The sequence below is a fragment of the Hemiscyllium ocellatum genome, chromosome 11 (assembly GCF_020745735.1).
Source record: "Hemiscyllium ocellatum isolate sHemOce1 chromosome 11, sHemOce1.pat.X.cur, whole genome shotgun sequence".
In the NCBI taxonomy this organism is placed as follows: domain Eukaryota; kingdom Metazoa; phylum Chordata; class Chondrichthyes; order Orectolobiformes; family Hemiscylliidae; genus Hemiscyllium; species Hemiscyllium ocellatum.
The window spans coordinates 14,214,139-14,228,160 of NC_083411.1; the positions used below are offsets into that span (position 1 = coordinate 14,214,139).

At 41.8% G+C, this 14,022-nt stretch overlaps 1 protein-coding gene across 2 annotated transcripts in view; it reads left to right on the plus strand.

Annotated features, from left to right (window-relative positions):
• si:zfos-2326c3.2 (mitogen-activated protein kinase kinase kinase kinase 4) overlaps positions 1–14,022 on the plus strand; it is a 290,366-nt gene that overhangs the window by 273,755 nt on the left and 2,589 nt on the right. For both annotated transcript variants that reach the window (XM_060832025.1, XM_060832026.1), the window contains one exon: positions 4,744–4,903. In XM_060832025.1, the coding sequence (XP_060688008.1) occupies positions 4,744–4,903 (160 nt within the window). The remainder of the gene's footprint in view (positions 1–4,743; positions 4,904–14,022) is intronic.

The window sequence follows — 14,022 nt, forward strand, 5'->3', positions numbered from 1 at the left end:
AAATACCTTTATTAAATAATGAACACAGGAATATCACACATTCCTGAGGTTTGGCTTATACTACTGTCATCAAAAAGCTAATTTCTTAGTTTCTCAGTAACAATCAATATTGATGACAGAAGGCAAGTAACTACTTACACTGTACTTCCTTTTAACTAATTGTAATTCTCTGTAATGTTTTTCAATGTACACAAAAGATGCTTCACTAAATTTACAAAGGGTTTGGCCCCTTTTGTCAGTGAGCACTGTAGGAGGTGAAAATTGGACTCACTCCCACACCTGCTATATAATTAACTTCCTTTAACACATCAATGCTCAGTTCTCAAACAGCATGTGGTAACCAAAACTATGGTTTTAGAAACAACACAGAGAACCCTGGAAAAAATCAGCAGGTCTGAACTTTTCAAGTCTGGTGTGAATCTTAAGGAGCATCATAACAGACACAAAATGCTAACTCTGTTTTTATCTCCATAGATGCTGCCAGACCTGCTGAGTTTCTCCAGCAATCTCAGCATTTGTTCCAGTGTTCTCACTATTGTGCTTTTATTCCTAACTATTTAGAATATCTATGCACATTGTATAGCTCCTGCTCAAATAGTTTAATTATTTTATCTTCTCCTCCCCATCTGTTCCCTGGAAACATAGGAAAGAATTAAAGGCCACTCAGCCCCTTGAACCAATCCCTCCATCCAATTAAATCATTGCTGCATCTTAGCTCTAGGTAATTGCCTTGTTCTGTAATCCTTAACACCTAAGCATAACAAAAAAAACCTATCCAACTCAGTTTATAATGCTCAATTGCCCCTCAGCCTCCACAGCCACTCTCGGGATGTTGACTATTCCTATTTGTGACTAAGTTCCTTCTGATATCAATCCTGAGTTCATTCTTAAACAAGATGGTGTACTCCCTGCTCTCTTCCTGTACCATCTGTTTTACTGGAGATTCCCTTCCTCTACCTCTTCCTCACCCCCACCCTCCACCCTGTTCCCAGCCTGCGTAGAAACAGCCATTCCTGTGCAGTAACTCTCACAAACCAGAGAGGTTGGAGATGAATGTGTAAAAAATTCTCAGTGTGACTTGCCATCCATCATTTTTGTATCAACATGTAACGACAAAATAATAATGTTTATGGCACGGTGACTCACTGGCTTGCACTGCTGCCTCACAACACCATCGAGGCCTGAAGGACCTGTACTGTGCTGTACTGTTCTAACACTAGGGACTAGGGTTTGATTCCAACCTCAGCCAACTGTGTGGAGTTTTCACATTCTCCCTGTGTCTGCAAGGGTTCCCATCGGGTGCTCTAATTTCCTTCCACAGTCCAAAGATGTGCAAGTTTGGATGGATTGGCCATGCTAAAATTCTCATGGTGACCAGGATTGTGCAGGCTAGGTGAATTAGCCATGGGAAATGCAAGGTTATATAGGGTAGGGGTGTGAGCCTGGGTGGGAGTTCTTCAGAGGGTTGGTGTGGACTCAATGGGCCAAATGGACTGCTTCCACACTGTTGGGATTCTTTGACAAATGTTACATTCTCCAATCCAACATTTTCTCCAACAACTATTCCATACAGTGCAAAAATCCGTTTTACTATTGAGTCACTTTTAAGTCTGAGAAATCTAGTCAGTATCAGTGCATGGAAATTTAAGACAGATATTTGGCACATTTTGTCCACAATTTTAACAGAATAATTGTTATAGCCCTTTTAAAAATAAATAGAGGCACACCACGTAATCAGCTTCTATCTATGAATATTGCAAATGTCATTTCAAAAGTCATTGCAGATGTGAAACAACATTTTTTGAAATCTTTTTTTGTAGTTCTATGTAAATTAATCCGATTCAATTGTTTCGGGTACTTTTGATTTTAACAACTTTGAATTACAACCAGTAGACAACAAAAATAACATGCAATTAAAGGCATCTTAAATGTTGCGAAATATTCTGAGGCAAATTGCAGAATCATCGCTGGTCAGAAATTGACACCAAGCTGTATAACGGGATAGTGGACAGTCAATGTGGTTTTCAGTTGTATCTTAAAACAAGGAGGGAGAAGCCAAGAGGAATAATATGACTATAGGAAAAATATTATTAAGTTGGAGAGGGTTAAGAAGAAATTTATCAGATGTTGCCAAATATGAAGGTTTGAGTTATAAAAATAGATTTTGTTTTTAGAGATTTTTTTTACTGGAATTGAGGTGGTTGAGGGTGACCTTATAGAGGTTTATAAAATCGAGTGGAGTGTAGATAAGGTTAATGATAGGTGTCTTTTCCCAAGGTTGGGGGAATTCAAGACCGGGGGGCGGGGGAGGGCATATTTTTAAAGTGAGATTTATAAAAAGACATGAGAGGAAAATTTGTTTACACACAGGTTGGCTCGTGTGTGGAATTAACGTCCAGAGGAAGTGGTGGATGTGGGCACAGTTACAAGCATAAAAGACATTTGGATAAGTACATGGATAGAAAAGGTTTGGAGGAATATGGGCCAGGAGCAGGCAGGAGTGACTGGTTTAATTTGGGATTATTGTCGGCATGGACTGATTGGATCAAAGAGTCTGTAATTCTATATCCATCTCTATTTTGCTACAGGAAATTGATTTTCCAGAATTAATGTTGAATGGCAGCTGTTTGCTTTCAATTAATTTATTTTGCGAATGATACTCATCAACGGCTCTGTCATCCAGTCATTGTAACCTGACAGGACGGGAATATTAATGGCACAGAAAGGCCTTTCAAATCTTTAAGCTGACTCCATTGTTTAATTAATTCTTTGCTGATCTTCTCTTCTAAGCTAATTATCCCCCTTTATTGGGATTCCTTGATACCTAGCCATGGGTTAGTTAGAATCACTGGCACCCACTGAGTTTTGGCTTCAAGTCTCATTTCAGACCCTTTGAGCATATCAACCAGGCTGACCACTCCAGTGAAGTACTGAGGGAGTGCTGTGCTGTTGGAGGTGCTGTCTTCAGATGTGCTATTAAACTAAAGCCCAACCTTCCATCTTGGTTGACAGAAAAGCAATGGTCACTTTAATTTCCCCAGGCACTGAGTGAACCACCAAGGCCTGGATGCGTCAGTGGCTGGAGAGACTGGAAGAGAATTTATTATCCTGCACAGACCCTCGGAGCAGCCACACAGCTGAGAGATTGTTCCCCAAGTTCCTTGATTTGTATTCATTCCCCTCAACTGATGCCACCAGATCAGAGTTATCGAGTCATTGACATGTTGTTTTTGTAGGGACCTTACTGACCACAAACTGGCTGCTGTGTTTCATACATCACAGCAGATACTCTATGGTCTACAATGTGCTGTGGGATGATGGGAAGGGTGCTCAAAAAATGCCTAAAAAAAAAATTAAATCTTAATAATTGTTACTGGTGGGAGTGCAGAGGAGGTTCTGAAAATTGAGAGGGTTGGCTGATCAAGAAGAGATTGAATTGATTGCGACTATATTCATTGGGAATTTAAAAGAATTGCGGGGGGGGGGGGCGGGTGGATCTCAGAAAGACATTTACAATTATAAAGGGAACAGATAGCATACAAGCAGGGAGATTGTTTCCACTGGTGGGTGAAACCAGAACTAGGGGGCATAGCCTCAAAATAAGGGGGAACAGGTTTAGGACTGAGTTGAGGAAGAACCTCTTCACCCAAAGGGATGTGAATCTGTGGAATTCCCTGCCCAGTGAAGCAGTTGAGGCCACCTTGTTGAACATTTTTAAGCAAAGATAGATAGATTTTTGAACAGTAAAGGGATTAAGGGCTATGGTGAGGGAATAGGTAAGTGAAAATGAGTCCACGAAAAGATTAGGCATGATTTTATTGAAAGGCAGGGCAGGCTTTAGAAGCCAGTTCCTATTTACAAATGGTTAAAATCGTCACAAATGACTATTCATCGGTGGTCTTTTGGGAGAAGAGAATTCTGGCTGTCTGTAAAGTATGATAAGTGAGAGTTTGTCACTGCACGGGTAAAAAGATGATTTCGCTGCATGGAGCGAGCAAAGGGGAAAACTTGCACCAAGGTGTCCTGTGAGCGTCAGCCTGGATGAAACAGTTAATGTTGCTCAGCACAGATACACAGTAGGCACAGATTGTGCAGCACGATAGGCTGAAGGAAAATGATTGGCCGATCTGCCTTCTTTTATTGCCACGGACCGAGCTCTGAGGGCTGGCAGCTTCATAAGCCTCTAAAAATAAACCACCCCCTCGGTGCCCTTAGCTGTTGCATAGCATGCAGCATGTGGAGCCTGCTGAACTGATAGGGGATCTTGTATTGGGAATCACCTGATGAAGAGCAAGCCTTTATTAAGCTGGCTTCCTGTCAAGTGCTCCAGATTTGTTAGGGAGCAGAGCAATTGAAATTCAGGCACTCTTCTGCTGCCGTTCACACTTACCTCATGAGAATAACAAGGCAGCGGATGAAAATTGCCCTCCGACTGTGGATGCCTGTTCTGATGTTGAGGATTGTAGTAGCTGAAAAATGGACTTCTGTCATCAGCTTAGACACAAACAGCCTGGCAAGTAGAGAAGAAAGAAATTGGGTGTTTCTGCAGTTCTGTTTGCTGCAAATGAGACTCTTAAAAAAAAAACTAAGTAACAAATATGAGGCTTCATTGTTGTAACACTCTGGTAGAATTATGATGCCTAAACTGGTGCGGTGCTCTCCTGTGTGACTAATGGTTTTTCTTTCTAGCATTAGTAATTTTTCTGACTGAATAATAATGTTTTGACGTGAACCTTCATTCAGATTCAGGGCAACATTCACCCACATGCAATAATCATCCTTCCGAACACTAATGGAATGGAGCTGTTGGTTTGTTACGAGGATGAAGGGGTCTACATCGATACTTATGGTCGGATCACAAAGGAGATGGTCGTGCAGTGGGGGGAGATGCCGACCTCAATTGGTACGTACACACCTCCCAGCTGTGTGACAGCAAAACGCTTCATTTCTTGCTTTCTGTGTTTGCCTCTTTTGTCGGCACCCACTCCTGTCACAAAACTCTCTGATTGACTTTTTTGCAAGCAGTTTATCACTGAATACCTATCCTTGTGTCCACCCAGAAGTTCGCTTCTCTCTCCCTGCCCAGATCATGTATGTTTCTTTAAACTCTTGCATGCATATTTAAACATTTTTTGGGTGGCTTTACTTTCTCATTTGTCAGATTGCTTGAAACTTAAACTTCGAAGAGGACCAATAATTTGGTTGTTGTGTAATAGAGCAGTCATGTCCCTTCTCTTTTACATTTTATCGTTTATTTTTAAGAAAGCTAAATGCAACAATTGCCAGAAATCTTCAATTAAAAACGGAATGCTGGAAACTGGAATGGGACTGTTGTGTATGATTTTGGTCCCCTTGCTTGGAGGGAAGGAGTTTAATGGAAGTGGTTCAGAAGAGGTTCACTTGATTGGTTCTGGAGATTGGGCGGCACGGTGGCACAGTGGTTAGCACTTCTGCCTCACAGCGCCTGAGACCCGGGTTCAATTCCCGACTCAGGCGACTGACTGTGTGGAGTTTGCACGTTCTCCCCGTGTCTGCGTGGGTTTCCTCCGGGTGCTCCGGTTTCCTCCCACAATCCAAAGATGTGCGGGTCAGGTGAATTGGCTATGCTAAATTGCCCGTAGTGTTAGGTAAGGGGTAAATGTAAGGGTATGGGTGGGTTTCGCTTCGGCGGGTCGGTGTGGACTTGTTGGGCCGAAGGGCCTGTTTCCACACTGTAAGTCTAATCTAATCTAATCTAATAAGGGGTTTGTCCTTATGAAAAGAGATTGAGCAGTTTGAGTCTATACTTCCTGGAGTTTAGAAGAGTGAGCAGAGATCTAATGAGGTATATAAAATGCTAAAGGAGATTGAGAAAGTAGACGTAGAAAATGTGTTTCCACTTGTGGGGCAATCTAGAATGAGTGGTCATAGTTTTAGGACAAGGGGTATCAGATTTAAAGCAGAGATGAGGAGAAATCACTTCTCTCAAAGGTTCACATCTGCAGAATTCACTATCCCAGAGTATGCAACATGCCGGCACATTGAGTAAGCTTAAGGAATTTGATTTTTAATTAGTAATGGGGTGAAGGGTTATGGAGAATAGGCAGGAATGTGGAGTTGAGGCCAAGATGAGATCAGCCATGATGGTATTAAATGGCAGAGCAGGTTTGAGGGGCTGAATGGCCTCCTCTTTCTCTTAGTTTTTACGTTCTTCTGAAAGTTCTTACGAAATGCTCAGCAAGTCCCAAGGTCTGTCTATAAATAGAGACAGAGAAATGTTCCTGTAAAAGGATGCTGGTCTGAAGCTTTAGCCCTAATATGCTTCTGAGCAGCAGTGAGAGAGGAGTTGGAGGCGTGGAAGCTGGAAGGAGCATTTGTTTGAACGTTTTAAATACAGGGCACCTTTTGAAAAGAAACTCGACAAGTTTCCTGCTAGCTAAATACCCTAATTATCAGTCTATCTGCATGTCAGGTGGGAAATACTGCAACCCAAGACTACACGAGACCAAACAACAAGTAGCCAATGATTGTTGGCTAGGAGAGAATCACTGAATGTGGAGCTATGAGCAGATTAGCGTGTTGAAAGCAAAGGATGTTCTTCTGATCCTCTTGATCATAAGTGATGCAACAGTTCCTTCATGGAAGTGGAAAGGTTTGAAACTGGTTCAAAACTAATTTTTGAGATGTTGACTTCTCATAGAGTAAAAAATGAGGTCTGCAGATGCTGGAGATCACAGCTGCAAATGTGTTGCTGGTCAAAGCACAGCAGGCCAGGCAGCATCTCAGGAATAGAGAATTCGACGTTTCGAGCATAAGCCCTTCATCAGGAATAAGAGGGAGAGAGCCAAGCAGGCTAAGATAAAAGGTCTCAGTCAGACAGCTGTACAATATGGAAACAGAATCTTCTGTCCAACTCATCCATGCCAACCAGATATCCTAAATTAATCTAGTCCCATTTGTAAGCAGTTGGCCCATATCCCTTCTTATATATATATATATATATATATATATATACTTTGAAATATTGTAATTGTACCAGCATCTATCACTTCTTCTGGCAGCTCATTCCATATATGCACCACCCTCTGTGTGTAAAAGTTGCCCCTTCGGTCCCTTTTATATCTTCCTCCTCTCACCCTAAACCTATGCCCTCTAGTTCTAAACAGCCCCACCGCAGGGAAAGACCTTGTCAATTTACCCTATCCATGCCCCTTATAAACCTCTATAAGGTCACCCCCTCAGCCTCCAAATCTCCAGGGAAAACAGCCCCAGCCTATTTAGCCTCTGAGGTATTTCGACTTTGTCCATTCACAGCAGTGAAATGATTTTCATTGACTCTGTTTCTCTCTGTGCGGATGCTAACTGACCCAGTGAATGGTTTCCAGTGTTTTCTGTTTTTGGTGTCCCTGTATAAGAATCGTTCATTTATGTAACTGTTTTGCAAACAGTTCTGGACGTGGAGAAGGTGTTTCCACGAGTCGGAAAGACTAGGATCAGAGTGAAGGAATGACCTTTTGAACTGAGTTGAGGAGGAAATTCTTCAGCCAGACGGTAGTTAGTCTGTGAAACTCATTGCCATAGAAGGCTGTGCAGACCAAGTTAGAAAATGGAAAGCACTGAGACAGATAGGTTCTTGATTAGTAAGGGGATCAAGGGTTACAGAAAGAAAGTCGGAGAATGGGGTTGAGAAACATCTCAGCCATGATTGAATGGTAGAGCTGACTTGATGAGCTGAATGGCCTAATTGTGCTCCTATTGCTATATGGTCTTATGGCAAAGAAATATGTTGACAGATCATAAATTAGTTAGCAAGTGTGGAAAAGGACAAAGAGAATTTCAATTCCAGTTCTCAGATTCCAAACTGAATGCAAATAATCCATTGGGTTACTAATTTCCGTTGAGTGTCTGCAAAATTCAAACTGTTGCATGTTAAACTGTGAGCCAGAAAACTGCAAGATTCAGCTTATGCTAGGCAGAGACTACATTCAACATCCTGTTTGTCTGCGTAAATGTTCATTCCAGCACCTGTAGCAAAGTTCAACATCCCTTTGGGAGTTGACTTGATATCTTTGTCAGCATTAATTTCTCAACCCAAAGGCATAGTCAGGTATTTCTGCAATTTCTGAAACCTGTCTGTTTACACACACGTACACACAGACCTTACTTCGCATACAGATCACAGAGCAGTATTTTAGTTTTTAATTCATGCGATCTGGGCATCACTAGCGAGGTCACCATTTACTACCCGTCCCTAGTTGCCCAGTTTAAGGTCAACCACATTGTTGTGGGTCTGGAGTCACATGTAGGCAAGAGTGTGGAAGAATGGCTGATTTCTCCCTCGAAAAAGCACTTGTGAATTGGATGGGTTTTTACAAAACCAACAGTCACCATTATTATTCTCTACTCCAGATTTTCATTGAATTGATATCTGCCTTGTTGGGATCTGAACTCTTCTCCTCAGTCATGTCTACTTCATAACTTGAAGTATGCTTTACTGTTTTAAATAAACTGGCCCATGATGTTAATCAATGCTGGCAAGTGAGTGATTATAAGACCATTATCATTAATATGATGATTCGAACATCACAGACGGTGACCCACTTCTCAGGAGCAGCTTACTGCTCTGACTCCAACTCAACCATTTGTAAACCAGATGCAAGACGGTCACGTTTGTGATGAGTTAGCATTAAAGCTTCCATTTTTAAAAGTTAACTTTCCCAACCTTGAAAAACCACGATGCCAATTTTCCAGGCAATTAGCCCTATTTGAGACAATTAATTTAATGTGATAGATCTACAATTATGTCAATGTTTAATGCCTTTGTTATAATTTTAAACTTACGCAGACTCATACAACTACAAGAAGCATTGAAGTCAATATAATAGCTATCGCCTGATATGCATTTTTTAGATATGTCCGAATCAATCTGTTTAGCAATGTTTTTATGCAACTCTGGAGCAGGTGGGACTTGAAACTAGATCTCCTGGTTTAGAGGTGTGGACACTACCACTGTGCTGCAAGAGCCCCTAATTGATTTGGTTTGTAAGCTTGGTGGCTTTTTCCTATACCACGATCAAAAACTTTAATTAAATAACTTTCAAATGACGGCTCATTCAAGAAAAGGGCATCACAGTGGCTCAGTGGTTAGCACTGCTGCCTCACAGCACCAGGAACTTGGGTGTGATTTCACCCTTGACAATTGTATGTGTGGAGTTTGCATATTCTCCCCACATCTACACAGGTTTCCTCCCACAGTCCAAAGATGTGCAGGTAAGGGGGTGGTGCAGACTAAATGGGTTGAGTAACCTGCTTCCACACTATAGGGATTCTAAAAGTGCATGCTGACAGATATCGTTTAGAATCATTGAATCCCTACCGTGTTGAAACAGGCCCTTTGGCCAAACTAGTCCATACCAATCCTCCAAAGAGTAACCCTACCAGACTCATTCCCCTACCCTAAATTTACCCCTGACTAATGCATCTAACCTATAAATGCCTGGACACTATGGGCAATTTAGCATGGCCAATTCATCTGACCTGCACGTCTTTGGACTATGGGAGGAAACCAGAGCACGCAGAGGAAACCCATGCAGACACGGGGAGAATGTGCAAACTCCACACAGTCACCTGAGCTAGAATCAAACCCCCTGAGCTGGAATCAAACCCGGGTCCTTGGTACGAACCACTGAGCCACCGTGCCACCCCCATGTTTGCAATATGTCATAAGGTCTACTCCACTGTCAAGATACTTGGAGCTTTTCTAAGAAGTCAATCATATTTGCAGCTACTTTTGTCCTAATTTTGGCTTGTATTGCCCTTGCTTGATGTTTGACATAAGAAACGATCATTGATGTGAAGGAAAGCTCCTGGATTGTTTTTACCACAGATATTGGCAATCTGGAAAATAAAAGCTAAAACACGGCAACTTATATTTGTTTCATGCATTTAAATCTTATGACCTTGACTTTTGACTTCAACATCTCAATCTTCTCTTCATTAGTTAATGGGGTTAATGAACAAAATGTGGGCCACAGGGAAGTTATGCTATGTAATGAAACTTTGCAGCATTCAATACTTAACATTCTACTGTCCTTTGATCCATTAGAGTATCTGTCCTATTCCGAAGTAATCAATATTCCATATTATTCCAGTCTCATCCTTTGTTTTACCAAATACTATATGGGTTTGCTCCATTTACTGTTGGAATGTGATGGACTATAATCTACAAAATTATGGGTTTTTTAAATCTCAGATTAATGTATTTTAGCTAAACTTCTCTTTGTGTAAACCATATAAGAGTTTCTGCTTGTGTCCAATCAGAATTCTGTCTGTTGCTAAGTGATATGAACTCTACATTAGATAAGTAAGATACTTGGATTGGAGTTATACCATTTGGGTGCAATCACAAACTATTGTAAACAAGACTCGAGTGTTTAGGGGTTTTCCAAATTCATTGTCTCCTGAGTTTTAAGAGCTTGTTTCCGTGGATGTTTTCCAAACAATACTATGTACAGACGTAAAAAATTGCAGTATGACTGCTGCCTTATAGAATATCTCATTTAATGTGAAATATTTTGCCAATTGCCTCAATGCAGAAGACTAAGGGTCAAGGAATAGGATATCATCTTTTTATTCATTTGTGAGACCTGGGGTGTTGGCTGGCCAGCATTCATTGCCCGTCCATTTTGAACTGAGATGAGAAGAAATTTCTTCATTTCTTCAGACAGTGGAGAACCTGGAGAGTTCTCAACCATTTAAGGTGGTGAAGACCAAGTCACTGAATTTATTTAAGAAAGAAATATTTGGAACTCTGGGTACTAGGCATCAAGGGATATGGGGATAGCATAGGATTGTAGTATTGAAAGTCAAAGAGTTATAGAGATATACAACATGGAAATGGACCATTCAGTCGAACTCGTCCATGCTGACCAATATCCTCAATTAATCTAGAGCCATTTGCCAGCGTTTGGCCTATATCCCTCTAAATCTTTCCTATTCAATTACCCATCCAGATGACCTTTAAATGTTGTAATTGTACCAGCCTCTACCACTTCTTCTGCCAGCCCATTCTATACACGCACCACCCTCTGCATGAAAAAGTTTCCTCCCCTTAGGTCCATTTTAAATCATTCCCCCCTCACCATAAACCTATGCTCTCTAGTTTTGGACTCCCCTATCCTGGGAAAAAGACCTGGACTGTTCACCCTATCCATGCCCCCTCATGATTTTATAAACTTCTGCAAGGTCACCCCTCAGCCTCCAATGCTTCAAGCAACATAGCCCCAGCCTATTCAGCGTCTCCCTATAGTTCGAACCCTGTAATCCTGGCAACATCCAGGTACAGGTCACTTTGCTATAAAGTGACAATTGTGTTCCTCTGCAACTTTGAGCTATGGAAAACTATTGCGTTATAGCCAACTTGTGCTGACAAAATTCACGTTATAGTAGAACAGCCTGTAAATCTTTCCGGAACCCTTTCAAGTATTACAGCATCTTCCCTAACAACCATGATTATAGTGAAAAGATATACAGGCCCCATCAGTTGAATAGCCAACCTCTGCTCCTATTTTCTCTGTTTCTGTAAGAACCAACCTGCTGAACATACTCAGATTAAACAGCATCAGTGGAGCAAGAGACACTTTCGGATCCTTTTATATTTCATCCACAATGAATGCTAACTCTTAAGCTTCAATAGTTTAGCTGGCTAGCAAAGCAAGGGGTTCATATTCGATTGAAAACAGTGTGATTCAGTTTAGCTGTTAACACAATATTTCTGACACTCATCTTTGTTCTTGGTTTGTAATTAAAAATTGAATTGATTGCTCCCAAGATTTCCAGGCATGCTCAGGTCGAAAGGCAAGAATCCTGTGTCAGATCATACCCTGAAAATTAATGATTACATTCATTTCAGCAAAGGTAGTATTTTCATCTTCTCCCTATTTTAATAATGTATGTCACTAAATCACATAAGGAATATGTGAGTGATTGTTAAATGAACAGAAGCTTGGGTGAAGAGGTCAGTTTTAAGGAGTGTTGGAGATGAGGGCTGGTGGAAATGGAAGTAGTGAAGGAAGGAATCGAATTCTGACAGAGCTGGACAGACTGGTTGCAGAGTTAAAGTGACCCCTGTCTGCACTTGAAGGTAGCTTCATTGTTCCTGGGTCACACAGATTGCAGCACACACCCCTTTCGCAAGAGAATTTGAATGACAACAATAAATAACAGACTTTCCAGAAATAGTCATATCCCATGAAAGCATATAAAGCATTCATAAAAGTGAATAAAGGTACAATTGCCAATGGTGGATTGATTAAACATCAGGATGTGCCAAGTTGCTTGTTTACAGAGTTCTGGGGGGGTTGTAGGACTGAGCAGGTCGTGGAGGTAGAGACTTGCACAGGATATAATGTGTCAAGGGCCATTATCAAGCCATGGCACAGTATATAAGATGCTGAAGATAGCTGGCACTATTGATATGTCCCTCCTTCCAGCCAGTATGAATAGATACCACTTGTGTTTCAGTGACCCCACACTTCGATCTCTGACTCAGAAGATAATGAGTTCAAGAGACACTCCAGGATGTAAACACAAGAAATATCTCTGATGAGACACTGCTCCCTGTTGGAATTAGTGTTTTCAGGATGAAATGTTAACCCCAGACCTTTCACAGGTTTGCCTTCTTAGTATCTTCAAGAGTCAAGTGAAGGAAAGTGGCATAGTTGTTGTGGTTCTGCTCGCCGAGCTGGAAGTTTTTGCTGCAAACGTTTCGTTCCCTGGCTAGGGAACATCATCAGTGCTGTTAGAGCCTCGTGTGAAGCGCTGCTTTGATGTTTCTTCCGGTATTTATATTGGTTTGTTCTTGCCGCTTCCAGGTGTCAGTTTCAGCTGCAGTGATTTGTATGTGGGGTCCAGGTCGATGTGTCTGTTGATGGATGTTCTTGCTGTTTCCGGGTGTCAGTTTCAGCTGTAGTGGTTTGTATATGGTGTCCAGGTCAATGTGTCTGTTGATGGAGTTTGGGGATGAATGCCATGCTTCTAGGAATTCTCTGGCTGTTCTCTGTCTGGCTTGTCCTATGATAGTGGTGTTTTCCCAGTCAAATTCATGTTGCTGGTTGTCTGAGTGTATGGCTACTAGAGATAGCTGGTCGTGTCGTTTTGTGGCTAGCTGATGTTCATGGATGCGGATTGTTAGCTGTCTTCCTGTTTGTCCTATATAGTGTTTTGTGCAGTCCTTGCATGGTATTTTGTAAACTACGTTAGTTTGGCTCATGCTGGGTATTGGGTCCTTTGTTCTAGTGAGTTGTTGTCTGAGCGTGGATGTTGGCTTGTGTGCTGTTATGAGTCCTAAGGGTCGCAGTAGTCTGGCTGTCAGTTCTGAGACGCTCCTGATGTATGGTAGAGTGGCTAGTCCTTTTGGTTGTGGCATGTCCTCGTTCCTCGGTCTATCTCTTAGGCATCTGGTGATAAAGTTGCGTAGGTATCCGTTTTTGGCGAATAGTTTGGGGTGGTATAGTTTGGGTGGCTCAATGACTCAGTGGTTAGCACTGCTGCCTCACAGCACCAGGAGCCTGGTTCGATTCCACCCTCAGGCAACTGGCTGTGCGGAGTTTGCACATTCTCTCCATGTTTGTGTGGGTTTCCTCCAGGTGCTCTAGTTTTCTTCCAAAGTCTAAACACATGCAAGTTAGGTGGATTGGCCATTCTAAATTGTGTCATTGCGTCTAGGGGTGTATAGGTTAGGTAGATTCGTTAAAGGTAAATGCAAGGTTACAGGGATGGGGTAGCAGGGTGGGTCTGGGTAGCATGCTCTTCACAAGGTCATTGTGAACCCGATGGCTTGCTTCCACACTGCAGGCAATCTATGAATTCTACAAAAGTGGAAAATCAATTTTTTAAGGAAAAGAAAGGGTGGAGAATTGGGAATGCTGAGACTTTCTGCTTGGGAACAGGGATCAAACTTTCTCCCGGTTCTGAAGAAGGGTCGCCAGACCGTAAATGTTTGCTTTCTCTCCATGCATGCTGCAAGACCTGTTGAGTTTCTGT